This window comes from Nannobrachium achirus (genome assembly GCF_963921795.1).
Source record: "Nannobrachium achirus genome assembly, chromosome: 23".
Taxonomy (NCBI): domain Eukaryota; kingdom Metazoa; phylum Chordata; class Actinopteri; order Myctophiformes; family Myctophidae; genus Nannobrachium; species Nannobrachium achirus.
In genome coordinates, this window is record NC_137830.1 from 46,600,512 (window position 1) to 46,620,577 (window position 20,066).

At 42.8% G+C, this 20,066-nt stretch overlaps 1 protein-coding gene across 1 annotated transcript; it reads right to left on the reverse strand.

Annotated features, from left to right (window-relative positions):
• Nucleotides 1-327: 327 nt before the first annotated feature.
• Nucleotides 328-17,842, reverse strand: LOC308309033 (mitogen-activated protein kinase 11-like). Its single transcript, XM_080754490.1, has 12 exons — nucleotides 17,695-17,842; nucleotides 10,976-11,105; nucleotides 10,800-10,858; nucleotides 6,568-6,679; nucleotides 4,723-4,752; nucleotides 3,500-3,547; nucleotides 3,296-3,410; nucleotides 3,119-3,190; nucleotides 2,569-2,648; nucleotides 2,266-2,344; nucleotides 1,861-2,034; nucleotides 328-1,238 (listed from the first exon to the last, which is right to left on the reverse strand). Exons 1-12 carry the CDS (start codon nucleotides 17,805-17,807, stop codon nucleotides 1,165-1,167), a joined length of 1,086 nt encoding a protein of 361 aa, XP_080610616.1. The 5' UTR covers nucleotides 17,808-17,842; the 3' UTR covers nucleotides 328-1,164.
• Between the last annotated feature and the right edge of the window lie 2,224 nt (nucleotides 17,843-20,066).

Here is a 20,066-nt window from a genome sequence, read left to right on the forward strand (position 1 = left end):
ACTGGGAACAGCCCCTGATTATCTGCTGAAGGTCCTTTATCTTAATTAGTGTAAAGACAGAAATGGGCCCTATAGTTGCACAGCACAGTGCTGTGAGACAAAGGTGATGAATGGCTATCAGAAGTAAGCGCTATTAACAGCAGATATGTGTCACGCTAGGTTTTAGTGAAGAATAGACTTGTCAAATAGGTATTTGTCTTGTATGCGGATATGATTTATTGTCATCTGAAGAGAAAATGTCATTTGTTTGTTTGTGTGTCCCCCCCCCCCCCCAACAAACAGATCAAATATAAACATAAAACATCTAAAACGTTGGTCACGGTTCTTCTTGGCATTGCCTTGTTTGACTGTCAATCATAAAGCTGTCTTTAAAATACTGTGGCAGATGCAATAAGCAGTCTTAATGGAAGTACAGTAGTATCAGTAATATACTGTATGATAAAATGCACACAACTGTCATGCAAGATTATGCAGGCTAACTATGCTAAACTGTTCTGCTAAAATGTGTGACATGACATGGTTGCTGACATATAAATCTATATACAGTATTAAAAAGAAAATCCATTGTGATGATGATGACTGCTTATGCCATCTGTGTCAACTATCTGGGACTGGGTTTTTGTTATAGCTTTGTAAGTTTTTGTATATGTTAGTAGTTTATTTGTAAGGGGCAAGTACAAAGAAACATTGACAGCTGCAGAAGCGGTGTCTGAAGTACTGTGCATGTGTATATAATATAGCCAAAGCTAATTTCCAACACCAGTCCCGTTCTTGTGCGACTTTCTTTCTCTCACACCCAGGCAACCTCTATCTGTAAACAAAATGTGCATCATACATGAGGCTGTTCCCAGCGTCACTCATCCGGGTGAGGACAGGACACCCTCCTCCTTTTGTCTGACATCTAGAGAAAGTAGAACCAATAGGGGCCGTCTTTCTTAGATTGCTCCCTATAACCCTGTAATTGTAATGTGCATACTCGTAACCCGTCCTCCCAAAGAAACTCATAAAAGGCAATCAAAGAAATAAAAACGGTCACACAGAGCAGCGGGAGGGAAGATGTCATGCCCGGGGGAATGTCACCTCCAACAGAAAGTCTCTCTGCACTTCCCGCACCCCTGCATGGTCCTTCTCGGGGAGAAAGGGCAGGGCGATGCAGAAAGAGGCTTAGGGCTCCACTTGAAGGTTGTCTGTCTTCTTGACGGGTGCCTTAAAGCCTTTCACTTCCTCGAAAACCAATTCTGTGAAGGGGACGGACAGACTTTAGTTTTGCTACAGAATATGCAGAGGATTTAAAATCCTTCCAAGGATCCTAAAAGGCCCATTCCAATGTCAATACATGTCATATCATACAATAAAGACAAACCATTTCCACATTCATTTAGCAGTGGTTTACATTTGATCCAATGTCATTAAAACCGTATGTCTGGGTCATAACACCATACCTGAATAACCGTGTCAATGTTGGCCAAATATAAATTTCACAATGAATAAGTCATGGCGATTTGAATTAAGTTCACAAATCAATATTTTCTCCAGGGACTATTTTGGCTGGGCTTTTCAAATCAATTTGCATTCAAAATACAATGATCACATACTGTAACTGACAAAAAATAACCATGCAGTGATAATCATTTTTGGATTAACTATCTCAAGCAATTTTCAAGCTTATGCAAGTACATTTTCATATTGTAGCGAAATAAAAGGAATCGGCTACCTCTAAAATCAAACAAACTACGCTATGCTTAGGAAAAAGGTCAGCAGCAGTAATGTCAAAGGGCTCATAGTCAAAAGGCTAAATAGCAAAATAATGAAAATATCTTTGTTGTTTGATGGTTATCCCAATCGCCCTCTCCCCCTCACCCTTCCACTCCTCCAGTGTGCGGTCCTTGCTCTCCAGTGTTTGGTCATAGGGAGGGGCCTCTGGCTCATCTTCAGGGTCATGGTACTGGGAGAAGTAGGGGTGGGAGAGAGCCTCACTGGCCGAGATCCTACCGTCACAGTCCAGAACCAGCATGCGCTTCAATAGATCCACAGCTAATGCAGAGATCACGACATGGAGAGACACAGAAAGGCTGTTCATTAAACTTGAATAATCTTTCAAAGTGTGCAGCATTGAACTGAACAGTCTAATTCCAACCATCTGGTTCTGTCAGATTATTGTATGACATGTATGACAACTGATATTAGGGTAACACATTCAGACTTTTAGACACATGTCCTAATGTTCTTCTTCCAAAAAAATCTGATAGGAATCATTTCACACACCAAGGGGGTTTGCTCCTCTAAAGATCTTCTCCAGGTCTTGCTGGGGCATGAAGGGAAGAGACTGGATGTACTTCTGAGCCTGCAAACAAGGATCAATGCATAAGGGACAGCGAAGAGTGCTAGGTGTCAAATGATTGGTCAATACAGTGGTCAATCACCTTGCCACCCACTTACAGCCCCTCATCAGTCAAACGACTAATCAATTAAACTAGTCCGGGCATCATGGAAAGCATGTCTTGAAAAGAAAAAATAAAGTTTCTTAACATTCACATCTACAGAATCTCTCTTCTCTTTCTCTCTTACGTGTTCAGAGGATATTTTCTGCAGGAGCTCGGGGGTGGGCGTGCCCACCACTTCCATGATTCGCTTCAGTTGGTCGATATCTTATGACAGCAGGAGTTAAGGGCAGGCAGGCAGGATTGAGAGTTCAGTCATTAGCTTACAGGGCTGACTCATTATTACTAGCTAGTCACATGGCAACACACGATTGACTGAAGGCACAACACTCTCGACCTGCTGATCGTGAGCAATCGTTGAATTTCAAGTGGTCTTCTCTAGAATGTAGAAGTCCCCGCACAGCAACACAGGCGTCAGTAAATCAAATTAGTTTTAGCTCTGCGTTTGCATATAGTGACAAGCTATACAATTCAATCTATTGTGAGGGTTCCCATTCATCCACTCTTGTCTTTTGGTGCACGTCCCTTCTCTGAAAGGCCCTGGGATTGTAATGCAAATCTACGATTGCGGTCTTGTATGTGTCTAGAGAGCAGGCAATAGAAGTTTTGCTGGTGAGAAAGAAGTTGCAAAGCATAGTGTTCTCTCTCTCTCTCAAGTCATTATTAATTAAGGATACAATCATTGCCGGGAAATAAGACCTTTCCCTTCAGAAGCTCTCCCATGATGCATCCCACCGACCAGATATCAACTGGAACAGACAAGCAGAGGTTTTAATCACCAAAACACCAACGCATGGATAGTAGCGATGAGCGTTTCCAGTAATTACACACTTGTTTCAGATCAGTTCTCTTACCATTTTGATTGTAGTGCATCCAGTTGAGCATGATTTCTGGGGCTCGATACCAGCGAGTTGCCACATACCCTGTCATCTCATCATCGGTCTGTCTGGCCAGTCCAAAGTCAAGGATCTGTCGAACAGATACATGTTTTGTCAGTGTTAACACCCTTGCTTGAGGTTAGGAAGAAGGATGTGTTGCAATGGGCGGTCTGGTCTTACCCTGAGCTCACAGTCTTCATTCACGGCTACATTACTGGGCTTCAGGTCCTTTCATGGGCAATAAAACAGACAAAAAATTACATCCCACAACCTTAAAGGGGAAGACCACCCATTTTCAATATTGAAATATGTCATTACTATACCTTAGAGGAGTTGTGTGGAAATAGAAAAAAGGTTCCCCCCCCTTCTGTGTTGCCTAGAACTGGAGGATTGATTTTGGGGTTTGTATTGTAAAGTACAATGTGTGATGTCATCAAGTTGTACTTTACAATACAAACCCCAAAATCAATCCTCCAGTTCTAGGCAACACAGAAGGGGGGGAACTTTTTTTCTATTTCCACACAACTCCTCTAAGGTATATTAATGACATAGTTCAATATTGAAAATGGGTAGTCTTCCCCTTTAATTAGAATCGCCCCGTGTGTTCAGCAGTTGTTCAATTGTCTAAAAAACATAATACAAAAATCAATAACGCATGTACCTTGCCCAACATCAACTTTATCACCTTCAAATGTGTCTCTACTTCTCATAATCCCCAAATGTTTAAAATATTTCCCCAAATTTTGGCCTGTAGGCGGCTTTGTCCTGTGATGCGATTTACATCACAAATGGGCGTCAACAAGCGTCTGTCTGCTTCACACCAAGGGGCTGTAGGCTAGTTATGCTAAATGAAGGAGACATAAACCCTATTTCCACTGTAGGGCCGACGCAGAACTAGAACCACAACTTTCCAGAACCAAGAACTTTCAAGAACCTGTGAAGTTCTGGGACCAAGTTCTGCTTAGGTTTCGATATAACCAGAACTAACTGGGAAGGTCCCAAAAAAGAGCAGTAGCGCTGCTGGCCCCACCCATAGGTTCCCAGAACTCAAGTTTAGTTCTTCTACCTCAGGAGCAGGACAGAAAAAAGGTTCCAGGAACCTCGTCTGGAACCGGGCCGTGTGCAATGGAAACAAAACCAGAACCAAAAAAATTGGTTCAGGTTCCTGAAAGTTCTGGTATCACCTTGCAGTGGAAATGGGACTATATACTGAAAGTCAAAGAGACGAGAGATTCGAGAGAAGCGATAAAGTCTATTCTTGCCGTGCCCAAACTAGTGACGCCAGTTTGTAAGTGGTTAAAGGAAAGTAAAACATATGTTACTAATAACTCTTGGGCAATTAAAAAAAAAAGTTCCAGTTAATATTATGAAAGAAGGAGTTGCAAAGAGTAGCCACCACTCACTCTGTGGATCAGTCCTGCTGAATGGATGTACTGTTCAAGGAACCACAGGATGGAGGGATGGGGGAGGAGTGAGAGGAGAAGAGAGAGGACAAAAAGAGACAAGGAGGGTCAACACTGAATTCCAGCACTGACTAAAAGGGGTCTCTCTTTGTCTTGTTCTGCAGTAAAACTATGCAGGCCGGCCAGTGCACTCTTTCCCATGTTGCCATGCAAGCAAATTGAACAATGTGTCATATGTTATATTTATGCATAGTAGAATACCGTTTGAAGGGGGGAAGGAAATAAATCATTACCGAGTAAAAGGCAGTTCACACTGTGCAAAATATGTCATATAGTTTATATTTATGCATGCTAGAATACTGTTTTGAAGGGGGAATTATTGAATAAAAGGCCGAGCATAACTATAACGATAACTAATATAGTTTGATGGTAGTTGTGGATGGTAGTGTGTTGCAGTCACACCACAACTATAACAAAGACAATGGTGAACGATATAGTTATCGTTAATGTTATAGTGCTTGGTGAGAACAGCCCTTTAAAAGTGACCATTTAGCACGTTAGTTACAAACTTGGATGTAATCAACTGTACTCAGTACTCAGTAACTTGTGTTTTACTATAATGAAAAAAAGAAGGAGAAAAAATCTGCACACCTGCAGGAAAAATACTTTTGTTTCGTGAAGGATTTAAAAAACAAATACACTCTTTATCAAGCTCACAAAGGAACTAGAACTATTAGGATAAGACCATGTTTCAATCTACATTGGGTGGATGGGAGAGATGGGTGGGTGGATTTTAATCATTTAATTTTTATAAACAATAGTTACAGAAGCTTGAGATAGCATGCAGCATCCGCTTATTCGTTACTACAACATGTTACAAAGATTGACACATTTTGAAGGAAATCTATTAATAATTTGTATTTGGGTGCAAAACCAATGGGGCCCAGGAACCCTCTAGGTTCCTTAAGGCGGGTTCAAAATTGACCCGTACAGGACTGTAACTCTGTAACAGATTTATTCTTTGCTCTAAGTCTAAGTAATCTAAAACATGAACCCTTGTTGTGAAAAAAGGTTGAGAACCAGGTGTACTCTGTATGTGGTGATCATTAACCCATTTAGGCCTAGGAATTATTGACTGCTTTAACCAGTGAAAAATAGCAGATATACAAGCTCACAGCGCGGCACCGAGTGCCGCGCTGCGAGCTTGTAGATCTGCTATTTTTGAAAAAAGTCGTGAAAATGTGTGCAAATCTTTGAATGTATGTATTTTCAAGGCGAACGTTTGTAACTCAAATTTTGCTTCTGGGTGGTCCCTGGAACTAGATATTTTGAGATGGGGGTCCGTGGACAAATACATATCATTTTGGGGGTCCTTCACATGAAAAGGTTTGAGAACCACTGACACAGCAATCTGGGAACCCATCGTCAAAGAAGAAAGGGCGACACCTATCGGTCGGCCTCTCTTCAGTAGCGTAGCGTTCTCTGAGGCTGTTCTTGAGAGACTACTGACACAGTAGTCTCTCAAGAACACACAAACTGAGCTCCAGTTAAGTGAAAAGGACCTTTTCTTTGACGATGGCTCGCCAGATTGCTGACACAGAAACATAGGTTTTTCAAAAAATCTTAGAAGGATTCAAAAGACACTTATAGAATCGGGTCAAAATTCAAATTTTCACGATTTTTCAAAAATAGCAGATCTACAAGCTCGCAGCGCGGCACTCGGTGCCGCGCTGTGAGCTTGTATATCTGCTATTTTTCAATAGTTAAAGCATAAAATAATGAAACACAAATTGTGTACCCCGTTCTGAATGGGTTAAAGTACTGGTTGGTACTGAGGTAAAGTACCTTGAGGCCTCGAAGGAGCTGGTAAATAAGGAACTGGACGTGCTCGTCTGATAGCCGCTGGAATTTGACAATGTTGTTGAGGTCCGCCCCCATCAGGTTGGTCACTAGATAACTGCAATAAGGGAGGGAGGAGGGAGTTCATTAGAATGGTTGCCATGACAACCCTCAGATGTTTTCACAGCTTGAAACTCCTCTAGAACGGTGGTTCCCAACGTGTGGACCGGAGGCCCACTGGTGGGCCAAGAGGGTATTGCAAATAATTGGCAGAACACTACGATTTGATATAACATTAATATATACAAAACAATGTTTTCATTGTGATACAGATAAACAGGCACTTAATACTGCGTAGGTTCCATTCATCCAAGCTGGAACACACTCGCTTGATTGATCAATAAATGTGCTCTGAAAATGCACGTGGCCCGCCCATCTCACCACTGAAAACGCAGTTCCAACAGACAGATTTTTATGGGTCCCTTAACTCTTATACTGCTTTGAACGTTCCTGTTCGCCCCAATTCTTGAGGTCGAGTAGGGCCAATACGGCCGTTCGTTCGTTTGATGTTTTTTATGGATTATGATAAAAGACGTCCTTGCGCAACTTTTGAATGCATAATTGGTCGTCGGTGTCGTTTTGAGGACAGCCGGAAACCATTCATAAAAAAAAAAAGTAAACAGACTGTCCTGGCTCCGCCTGCCCAGAGAGACTCTGCGCCTGCCTAGCTGCCAGGGGCGTCAATTGGGTATGGCAGGGGTATGCAGCTGCCATACCTTGACAGGGGGAAATAATAAAAATGTACTTTTCATCGTGCCTGTTGCTAAGGTATGGCAACATGACTGGTGTCTTCACCAGACACCAGTCATGTTGCCATACCTTAGCTTGTTCTGAACTGACGCCACTGCTAGCTGCTAGCAGCCTTGAGGGACTATATTGTTTTATGCATCGGGCTGTTAGTAGAGAAAGAGAGAGAGAAACGTTGGTAAAAGCGATCATTTTGTCGGAAATCAGTTGTTTTATAGTATTAGTAGTATAGTAATTGTAGTAGGTAGTAGTATTTAGCAGTACTAGAATATTGAGATGTATTAGGCCAACTCAGCCTTGCTGGTATCATTCCGCCGAAGTGCGACCCAACCCCCCCTGGCCGACGAGCAGCAGCAGGAGATCCACCGATAGAAATAAACTTTGTTAGAATTAGGATTACACAACCTACCCGTGTTGGTGACCCAGGACCAGCGCCCATGGTGGTGGTGGTCGTGATGATGATGATGATGATGATAATGATGATGAAGAAGAGAAAAAGATCACTGTAGCCATTGTTATTGAAGATAAAAAGATTGAAGATGGTGCCAGTCGCGAAGAACCGGGGTCCAAAAATGGATCAAGAGCCTCGTGATATTGTGGAAACCGATCCCGACGGAGCTCGACCCCCGTGTAGGATGGATCCCCCCGCCCGGGGGCTCACATCGCCGCAGCAGCAGAGACCCATGTACCGCCGCGAAAAGACGGACGAACTGGGCGATTTGGCCAATGAAGAATGGCTTCCGCGTAGAGACCCCTCGGAGAACAGAGGCCACGATTCTACTGTCCAAAGTAAGACTTCCAATCCAGTGCATGTATGTATTGTATAGTTGTATACTGTATATAGTTGTATACTGTGTGATAACAGAGCATCCGTGTGGAACTGGAAGCCTGGGATGGGGGGATGGTCAGTGATCAGTGAGATAGGGTAACGGTTTTCCATTGCGACGTGTTGCCACTCCGACATTGGGATCCGGTCTAGAGCCCGCCTACTGCATCCGGCTATTTACACGTACACATACATGCAAGAAATGTTTCCGTATCCGGACCGGATCAGTAACTTGATCCAAGCAGTTAGGATCCACGTGCTTGGTTTGTTTTTGTCGCTACTCAGGACACACGTGGAGTTCCTATCACGCGCGTGCACGTACCGCGTGTAGTGTACGTGCACTGCACAGCCTACTAGGATTATTTGATGGGAATTTAGGATTTATTGGCTTAGTTTGTGTGTGCGTGCGTACGATGCGTGTGTGTGTGAGAGAGAGGGAGAGGTTTCTTTTTATCGTCATCATCATCATCATCATCATCATCATCAGCTACTTATGATGTAGCTTTTCAGTTCAATTCAAAGGAGCTTTATTGGCATGAGAAAACATACGTTTACATTGCCAAAGCAAGTGTTACAAATAAAAACTGTTGAAAATGGGGAACATATATACAGTTGGAGGGAGTACAGCTTTGTGTAAACAGAGCTATGTTGCATTGTGACATTTTATATAGGTATACAGGGTATAAAGGGAATTTCACTGTGACAGTAAATGCATGGTAACTATTTACTATAACTGCATTTTATGTTATATATGAACTTATTGTAAGTCATTTGCTAAATGTCAAAATTGTAAATTGATTTGTTTAGATATAAACTATTTGATATTTTCCTGGTTATGATTTTAGATGATGAGTCGACGATGATGATGAGCCTACTTCTTCATTTCCACATCGTGGTCGTCCAAGGACAAGGATAGGTAAAGAAAAAACAAACTTTTTTCTGTAAATCAGACTTAGCACCATGCACATGCTCACATAGACATCAAAGGGGGCTTGAGCCCCTGCCCTTTTATCCATCTGTAAAAAGTGCCCTCTCCAGACCATGAATGCTGTTTTTACATAATTACTATATATATATATATATATATATATATATATATATATATATATATATATATATATTTGTGTGGTAAGCAGGAAGTGCATAGAATGTTAGAGAGGCAGGGGTTGACATTTCTAAAACGGCCTTTTGATGAAAATAGTAGGCCCCCAACCTCCACGCATTCTGCTGTGACGCGTTGTGAGCTTGAAGGTGTACTATTTTTCATGTATTTTATAGTAATTATGTATTTGTATAATTTACAGATCGACCATGGGCTCGTGTACGAGTTCAGCAGACCCGGTGGAGCCCTTCCGGAGGAGCCTGGCTGGAGTGAAACAGAATGGAGCCCCAGGCCCTGTGCAGGCTGAATGACACACACGCACGCACGCACGCACGCACGCACGCACGCACACACACACACATATACACTCTGTAGACATGTAGTGTCACAGTGAGATAAAGAGAACCCTGAAAGCTGAAGCAGGATTCAGGCTGAAGCTCATGTCACTGTGTCAATGTTCTGCACTGCTCTTACTACTGCTCTTACTTCTCTTACACACTAAAAGTGTGTAAAAAGACACTTTTTCTTGTTTTTATTTTTTTTAATTTGTTTGTAAACAACCACTGATCATAGGTGTGATGTTACTGAAGCCAACAATAAAAGGCTAAAGAGAGATTTCTGCCTGAAAATGTATTCTTCACAAAAATGCATTTTTCTCAGCTTTATGTTCTCAAAGAGCTGTTTTTAGGCCACATTCTGCAGCTTCTAGCTAATGAACAGAACAAGATAAAAACTCGAAATCTTTTTCTGTTGCAAAGTAGACATTCTATTCTTCGTTGCCATATAATTGTTGTCTTTATAGTCGAAACCAAATTTCTCCAGTAGGCCTTCAAAGATGAGCGACAATTCTCAATTTAGCTGGCAGTGGATTGAGCTTTTTGTTCAATTCTGTGGCAGTAAAAGAGTTAATGTTTGGTTTCCTACATTTTGTTTGTTAATTATGCCTTTTATTGTTATTCAAAATATTAAGCTATTATAATGTCTTTCATTAATTAAAAACAGTAATTTCATGAAGAAATGAAAGAAATATCTAAGAAATTCCAAAAAGTATAAAACAAATGTTTAAGAAGTGGTGAAAATAGCTGATCTATTAAAGCAAACGTCTAATTTCTCTTTTAGTCCACGGGCTAAAACGTTTGGGAACCAGTGGTCTAGAATGCTCAACTCCCACACCCCCCCCCCCCCCCCCCCCCACAAGAGGTATCCACCACATGCAGTGGTGGAAAAGGTACTCAAATGTAAAAGTTAAGTAAAAGTATCAATACTGCAATGTAGAAATACTCTGTTACAAGTATAAGGGTGCCCTCACACTAAAATACCTCGAGTGGAATCCGCCAATGCATTTCAATGAGAGCGGTTTCATGCCAGTATAGGATTTCTGCAAAAAAAAAAAACGCTCCATTCTCATTGAAATGCATTGGCGGATTCCACTCTAGGTATTTTGGTGTGAGGGCACCCTAAGCACCCACTGGCCACATGGCTATTTGGTAATAAAACATTTACACTTCATTGAAGTCCTCTAATGCTGCAGCGGGGGTGAACACGTCCAATAACCCTATGACCTGTGAAGACAAGAGACAAGAGGGAGAGCTTAATCAATAAGGGCTACAGTACTCGGCACAGATCATTCCTTCTTTCTTTCCGTCTGTTTAGCGATTTTTCATGAGGCTCATACTAACATTCTCATGTTTCATGTGCTTGAGCAGTCGGAGTTCCCGGTATGAACGGCGACTATGGATCAGCGACTGAAAGGGCCTGGACAGCTTCTTCACCGCAACCTTCTGTCGTAACCGCACGTCGTAAGCAGAACTAGAAAAAGGGAAGACAGAGAGAGAGAAATATATGATGGTTGGTGATCAGTGGTGGACAAAGTACTCACAAGTAAAAGTAGCAATACTGCAATGTAGAAATACTCTGTTAGGGTGCCCTCACACCAAAATACCTATGAGAGTGGAATCCGCGTTCCGCCAATGCATTTCAATGAGAGTGAAGCGGTTTCATGCCAGCAGAGGATTTCTGCAAAAAACGCTCCCTTATCATTGAAATGCATTGGCGGAACGCGGATTCCACTCTCATAGGTATTTTGGTCTGAGGGCACCCTTACAAGTAAAAGTCCGGAAATCAAAATGTACTTAGTGTAAACGTATGAAAGTATTGTCATCAAAATGCACTTAATGCACTAAAAGTAAAAGTACAAAATGTTTGAAATTAACAGATCTACAAGCTCACAACGCGTCGCATCACGACACGTTGTGAGCTTGTAGATGCAGTGGAGTAGAAGTAAAAGTATTGGAAATTAGAAATACTCATGTAAAGTACAAGTACCCCGAAATTGTATTTAAGTACAGTACTTAGGTACGTGTACTTAGTTACTTTACACCACTGTTGGTTATGCATATTAAAGAGCCCTGTTTATTTAATTTGGCCCTTTTAAAATGGATATGTCATTCCACATTGCATAGGGCGAGCATTGCTGCGGCTGCTTTTGTTGTGCCTGTGCCTTTTCAGCATGCCCCGCTTTTTGAGCACTTAAAGAGTCCTACATCCATCAGAGAACGGAAGCCTGCTCGCTGCCTGGAGGCAAACAGGAAGGAGAAGTGATTGGGAAATGCTACCGAAATCGGCAACAAGAAGCATGAAGTGAAACAAAAAAGTGGATGTAAACTAAGAGATGAGTGAGGCAGAGGCACACTTGGTGTTGAAAAGCAAGAATGAGTGTTGATACAGTGCTCCATCATCATTATATTATACACTGGACTGGCTCGTCTTCGCCACCCTCTTACCACCTTATGAAACTTAGCACAATTATGTTGCTCCATCATTACATGTTTGCTCAATTCATGCCGTTTATGAGCAGGGTAGATTGCATGTCTTTCTGCAGTGCTAAAAATTAGGGATGGTCCGATCAGGTTTTTTGGAACCGATCACCGAGCACCGATCACAAAAGTTTGATCACCCGATACCGATCAATCACTGATCCGATCAAGTTATTATTTATATATTATTTATATTTACTAAATGTTAATGTTTTAACTTTAATTAATTAATTCACTCATGAATTCATTTATATATTTGCCTTATAGTTATTTACCAGCATTACTATGTATTTATTATCATAGCAGTAACTAATTATTCCTTCAGCACTGTGGAAATCAATACCCCAAAATGGCCTAAAGTGGGCATACTGAACGGCTGGTTGATCGGATGCACCGATCGGATCGGATCGGTGAATTTACCTTTTGATCTAAACCACCGATTATCGCCGATCACGCTTTGATCGGCCCGATCCGATCCATTGCCGATTGATCGGTAACATCTCTACTAAAAATCCATTTTATTTCCTGCCTCCAAAAGCACCTGCTGCCTGTCCAGATGCCCCTGACCGGCCGTAGCCAAACAGGCAGCCAGTCTCCCATCCTTCCGTCTGACATAAGCCAGGCCTCTGTTGTCTGTTCATAACACCCCTCCATAGTCCATACAAGGCTCTGACTGCAACTCTCTGTGTCTGTCCACAACACGACACTAGCTGGCCACGGCATCGATTTCCTTCTTCGTTTATGTCAGACACACGCGCGCACACGCACACACACACACACACACACTGCCCAGCCAGCCCTTAATGCACCTCCGGTTTCAAAACAGGAATGAGTGGGTGATGGGGGGGCATCTATGGTATTACAAATATCCGATGTGAGGTGAGTCAGCCGAGCTCAGCAGCCAAACACAGATGGAAGAACACAGACACGCACTGAGAAGAATCATTTGTGCCCATATGATTTAACCACTATTCCTATGACTGGTAACACATAGGAAACTAAATGCATTCAGGTTAATTCAAGGGAAAAGCTAGCAAATAGACCTACTGTATGCATAAATAAGGACTTTATAGAGAGAGAAAATGTCTTGCTCAAATTGCAGGTTAGACATAGTATGTCTCTGTTCAACCCCATGTCGTCCAGGTTATTTATGACTTGTATTAGAACACAGCATCCAATTTCATGTATCGAGCATCCTATTTGCTGTCGGCCTCATCAACTGGGCCTCATCTGTGTCCAGAGGGAGAGAGAGACATGCACAGTACATGCATACACACACACACACACGCACGCACGCGCGCGCACAGTGCATGCGCACAGACACAAATTTTGTCCTGCATGGCTGCATCTCTATCTTTTATATGGTACTGTGATAATCAGTCTGTGACAGAAGGTAATATGCCATTACAGTTCCATTTTATAAGCCATCAAAGGCCCAAAACCTCTCCCTACAATAGGGTGACCAGACGTCCCGTTTTACCCAGGACAGTGCCGTTTTCAAGCTACGTGTCCCGGTGTCCCGACAAATATCTCTAAAACACTAATATGTCCCGGTTTTCAATATTCACAACAAAATTGTCCCGGTTTTCGCCAGAATTAAAATAATAGTAGCTGTTTTCAGTGGTTGCATAGACATTTATCATGTTCTTTTCATGAAAACATGCTCACCTAACCAATCAGAAAAAAGGAACAAATTCATTGCGTGTTTGAATTCAACACTGAGCCTGTTTGTCAATCACTCACTGCCTGTTTGCAACCCTGCGGTGCGTGTGTGCGCGTGCACGAACGTTAGAGAATGGGCATGCGCGTCGCGGTAACGTGCGCATTGCTTTTAGGGTCCCAGTTTTAGGCAACAGTGTTTTGCGTCCCGGTTTGACTGGCTGAAAATATGGTCACCCTACCCTACAAGGGTCCCAGTAATCGATACATGGTGAAAACGTCTGAGGTTCAGTCTCCCCTGCAGGGCAGGCATGTGTACTTGCAGGCCCTGAACCTCAACAACATCTGCTCACTCTGGATAAGTGCCAACAAAAAGTCAACTTAACAGCAACAGCATCAGCAACAACAGTACAACAACAATAACTGAGTCATGATATTCCATCTGAGGTCAGCTGGTCAAAACAGCCCAGTTCCAATCCAGGAAACCGATGATGCAGCACGAGACGACTAAAGATCAGGGATTGCAGACTGAAAGCTGCAAGAAGACGTTATTGGACAATCAAGAGACAAGAATGTGGCAATGCTGCTGACCTACTGAATGGTTCTTAGGAAATATCCACATTTAAGGGAAACTTCGCAATAAAGCTCTCAGATAGTTCTCTCTCTCTGTTTGTCGTCTGTCTGTTTGTCTCACTCACTGTCTGTAAGTCTCTCACTTACACACACAAATACACGCACACCAGGGGTGGTTTTATGGCTGTACAGCATGGTATATAAATTCGTCTGATCCTTGACCTCAGGCATGCAATCTCAGGAGTCTTTACCAGGAGAATGGAGTTTCTACTTGAGATCAATAAAGAGACTGTTGTAACTGTGCACCTTCAGATGTACTGAAGAGTCTTCAGTAGACTTCCCTCATGACCCTGCACGGACCCTGCAGCTATCCCCACCCTCCAACAAAAAAACATGCCCCCCCACCACCACCACAGCATGAACCCCAATGTCAGCCCCATCCCCCCCAGCCATCTGCTAATCAATCAGTCTTTCCATGAGAAAGTCAGTGACAATGGCTGGAGATCAGCGACCACAACAATGCAGGGCAGGCCACGATATGGTGTGGGGGTTTGCTCTCTGTCTGTCTGTGACGTCTGTCTGTGCGTGAGTGCGTGCTGTGTAATGCTGCATTCACACTGAGAAAAGCCAAGCTAATGGTTTGCTTGGTAATTCAATGTAATCTCAATGCAAACCAGCTTTTAATGCTCAAGATGCTCAAAACAAAGCTTGGAAATTTTAAAAGCTGGTTTGCATTGAGATTACATTGAATTAACAAGCAAACCATTAGCTTGGCTTTTCTCAGTGTGAATGCAGCATAAGAGTACCTCAGAATGCTCAGATACTATGTGTAAATATGTAGATCTTTTGTTTGTTTCTTATTGATTGATCTCTCTTCATTCTGGCCCCTAATCTTTTTTTAAGGAAATAGCTAAAATCATGGAAGAGCTTGCACAAAAACCTGTGACGTGTCATGTGACAAATAATAAAGCTGATTCTGATCCTGTGAGAGAAAGAGAGAGATGAAGAGAGAAGGAGAGAGCGGAAGTGCCGAAATAGAGAGAAACAGAAACAGACAGACTGGAGGCAAGATAAGTGAGAGACCTCTGGTTCATGATGATCCAGAGGTTGCTTACAGAGGGTATGCGCATGACATCATCTTCATCATACCCGGAAGTTATGCGGGAACGCCTACTGAGTGGCAAAAAAAATAAAATACTTTCTGGCCTTGACAGCCAAACAGAAAAGTCCTATCTGGTTGCATTAAACAACGTTAAACAACGTTAAACTCACTTTGCCACTCGATTTGCCATTCACTTTATGCATGCGCAAATTGCGCATACCCTCTGTAATCAGCTATAATGGTATGTGTGTGTGTGTATTCATACTAGTGCTGTCTAGCTTACAGCTGATCACCTTTTCAGTTCAAAGGAACAGACAGATACACGTCTATCAGTGAGAATAACATCCGACTACCCAAATAAAAATACTGGAGCCCTCGAGTGACTCGACTGGTCTGCAAGTTCTTTATTTCTACCTTCTGCTGGCTGAAGCGTGCAGACTTCTCTTTACCTACATGTGCATCAGTTTCCACGTGATCTAATCATTTTTGGTGGCGCCCCATGCCTCCATCCATGAGACGTTGCACGATGGTCTGGAAGCAAATGCCACACAGTCTGGTCATTGAGATATATTATGTCGAGTTAAACATGCTCACGTCTTCAACTCATGCGAGTTAGAATGTGTAATTCTGACAGTTTCTTGCTGGGATCTGACGTGTACAACTAGTATGGACAGGTGGATTAATATTGACAGACTTGCTTATCACCATGACACCTTGCCATAGCAACGGGATTTCTCTGGGCAACAGACAGAGCGGTCTATAATAATAATAATAATAATAATCAGCATTACAATATGTCTGCAAGTGGAGTGATAGGCTAAAGAAAGGAATTTGAGGGCGGGTTGTTGTGATGGAGAAGGGATGCTATATAGTCTACGTATTACGTAATTATGATGGACTTGAAATCTGGTCAAATATTATGTCCTGTAATGTAGAGGTAATTTCAGCTCCAATTAATGGGCTATTGGGCTACCAATTATTTGAACTGAGAATCACTTATATTGCCAGCCATACGGTCTTACGACGAAGTATACACTTGGCATTACTGCCTCCTTCCTTGGTCCCAGCCAGGAAGGTAGGCTTGCCCGTTCCTTTCCGAACGTGACATGTAGCCTACCCTCCCCCCCATTCATGGGCTCCTATGATCTGCCATTGCCAACATTAAGTATGTATTATGAACACCTCTGGAGTTGTTTCCTGTTATGAGCCACATTAAGAATGTAGAAAATGTCTCTTTACAAAGCACCGGCTGTTTTATCGATGACACCAATCGTCTGATTGAAGTCTAGACATACATACAGCTATATGGGCTATTCTTTGTATGTATACAGTTACCGTATAACCGTATACGTACGTATAGCCTCCTACAGGCTATACGTTTCCTCCAAACAATGACCCGGCATGTTTCCGCGTAAAAATAACAACATACCGGTAGGCTAATTATTGCAATAACAACATCAAAGTTCGATCTTAGGAACAGACGAGTCCTTTCAGCTAAATACTCATTGCAATGTTTAGTCTTCCAGGACTGCATCGGGATTCTCGTATTAATTATACTCCAATCTAACAATATAACATTTCTGTGTGCGGTGGTTAAACGTAGCATATCTTGAAAGAGTTCTTAACGATATGTCACCGAAGAGCCCTTGCGCCGCAAGAAATTATGCACGCCCTCTCGTCTGTAATAAAAATAAAAAATACAGTTTCGCTGCTCACCAAAACAAAGACGGCTTTAGGGAGTTGAAAGCCTACTCTCCTTAGTGGCAACACTCTGAGCCCCCCATCCCACGTCTAAAATACACTTTTTATCCAGAAAAGAAAATATTTCACCGGAAGGCAAAATCTGGTCAATGGAACTTTCTATTTATAAGATCTGTAGAGGGCGCTGTGGAGTAGCTAAAACCCCCGGTGAAATATCTTCTTTTCTGGCCAAAAAGTGTATTTTAGACGTGAGGTGGAAGGGCTCCGACACCTTTGAGTGTTCCCACTAAGGAAAGTAGGCTTTCAACATCTTAGAACAGTCTTTGTTTTGGTGAGTGGCGAAACAATATTTTTTAAATTCGACTACAGACGAGAGGCTGAGCGGCTGTGAGCGCTAAAGGGCTCATCGGTGACATAGCGTTAAAGAGAACAGCTTCTATAACGCTGTGGACCAGAGAGAGCATAGTAATAGCGTAGCCGTAGATCTATCTCCAACAAATGCAGCCTCGCCCCTCCCTCCGCCAATGGGCTACTATTGCCTACTCACCACACCGAGCCGTAGGCCCCCGAACCCACGGGAGTCAGGTTCTGGTAGCGCTCAGGAACCTCCCACACCGTCTTGTTGAGCTCCTGGCGATAATAGCCCGGTCTGGCAGACATTGTTTAACCCCAAACGATGCAGCAGCAGATGCACTCCAGATAGCACCCGGCTGCACACTGTCTGCTCTACGACTACAAAATGCATGCATGAAGACACACACACACACACACACACACACACACTTGCGGCCGTGCGCGCGCACACACACGAGCGATTCACGCTGCCTGGCTGGTAGCCGGTCTCTCTCTGTCACTCGTCTCTCTCTCTCTCTCTCGCTCTCCCCCTCTCTCTCTCTCTCTCTCTCTCTCTCTCTCTCTCTCTCTCTCTCTCTCTATCTGTGGGCATGGGCATCAGGTTCCATTCTGGATCCAAATTTACCTCAAACGTACTGCAAAGAGGCTCCCCCCCCCCCCCTTTGTTTAGTAGGCCTACCTCAACAGACTAATAACATAGCCTAATGACTTGGTGAGAGCACACATTAAATTGATTTCGATACACAGAGAATTATGAGACGTTTTGCAAATGGAAACCTCCTCCAGTCATGCAAATCCTGGTTCTAATAGACTCCTGAATCTGATATAAACCTTTAAAATGCAGTTATTTCAATAGCAGCAATGGCAGAAAGGTGGCTTGAAACACAGGACAGCAAGGTTCAGCTAAATTGAAAATCAAAACAAGATGGATAATTAAAAAATAGTCAAGTATCAGAAATTGGTTTTGATTGATTGATTGAAGAATTTATTAGAAGTTTGCAATAGAAAAAAGTACAGTTTCATGACAGTACAAATCACTGGTACAAGGTCAACTAAAAGGAGATCCTAGAAAGCCGAGGCTTATTTCCACAGGAACCACACTTTAAGTATCTCATATAACATTGAAAGACAGACGGATAGAACATAGTACTTTATCTAGGATAATATCAGTTTCAAAAGCATAACATCAAATACAAAAGGCAGAATACAAAGAAAAAGGGGGGGGGGAGCATGGGGGCTTAGTCTATTTACAAGTCACGGGTAGCTGCTGTCTGAAGGTGACTTTTCATACCAATTTTGAAGGAGGCTAGGGATTTGCTCTCCTTTAGGGCTTGTGGAAGGGCGTTCCACATGTTGATGGTATAGCAGGAGAACGAGTTAGCGCCTTGTTTAGTGTTAAATCTACGCTGATGATGATTAGTGGAGCTGCCTCTGGTGTTATGATCGTGAACATCCTTGACCTTTAAGAAGTAGTTTGTCAGGTACATGGGAATCTTGGAGGTGTAGTGTATCTTGTACACCAGGCCCATTGCAAGATGCTGTACTCTGTCAGCTACTTTGAGCCACCCCACGCTTTCGTGGTGATGCTCGGTAAGGTGGGTCAGAGGAGGGAGACCAAGCACAACCCTAATTAGTTTGTTTTGGGCTGTTTGGAGCTTTAGCTTTAAGGCAGCTGGGGCGTCGCGATACCAGACAAGGACTCCGTAATCAATGAGGGGCCCAATAAGAGCACCTCCTAGTGTCTTTCGGGATTTAATATTGATCAGTGGGGCAACTCTTTGCAAGAAGCGAATTCGTTGATTGACTTTATTGATTACCTTGGTGGTCATTTTTTCACTGGATAGGTTAGCCTCCAGGATGCAACCCAGGTAGCAGATGTGGTTTTTTCTTTCTATCACAGTGTCACCTACTTTGATTGTGAAGTTCTCAACTAGGCTAAGTTTCTGACTAGATCCAAAGAGGATGCATTCAGTTTTGCCTAGGTGAATTGAGAGTCTGTTGTCATTGAGCCAGGTGCAGATCTTGTTAAGTTCACAGTTAAGGGCCTTTTCAACCTGCAAAATGTCTCTGCCTGAGACTAGGAGAGCCGAGTCATCCGCGAACAGAAACAGATTGCAGTCACAAGCAGATGACATGTCGTTTACGTATATTAAGAACAACAGTGGTCCTAGTATACTCCCTTGAGGTACTCCACAGTTTACTGGGAGGGGGGGGGACAGGGTTCCGTTGACTTCCACCATCTGTTCCCTCCCCACCAAGTAAGAGTGCATCCATCTCACTGCTGTGCTATCAAGACCAATAGCTTTGAGTTTTTCGATCAGAATAGAATGATCGACGGTGTCAAATGCCTTCTGGAGGTCCAGCATGACCATGCCACAATATTTGCCATCGTGAATTTCACGTTTGATGTAATCATTCAAATAGATGAGGCATGTATCTGTGGAATGGGACTCTCTGAAGCCAGACTGGAACTCGTAGATCAGTTTATTCTCTTCAAGATATCTAGCCACCTGTTCATAGACAATTTTTTCCATTACCTTAGAGATGGAACTAAGGATTGAGATT

Coding starts and splice junctions, on each gene's coding strand:
- LOC308309033 (XM_080754490.1), bottom strand. CDS start 17,807: ATGTCTGCCAGACCGGGCTATTATCGCCAGGAGCTCAACAAGACGGTG. Junction 4,753..6,567: donor AGCTCCTTCGAGGCCTCAAG/GTACTTTACCTC, acceptor TTCCTTGAACAG/TACATCCATTCAGCAGGACT. Junction 3,411..3,499: donor ATGAAGACTGTGAGCTCAGG/GTAAGACCAGAC, acceptor TCTGTTCGACAG/ATCCTTGACTTTGGACTGGC.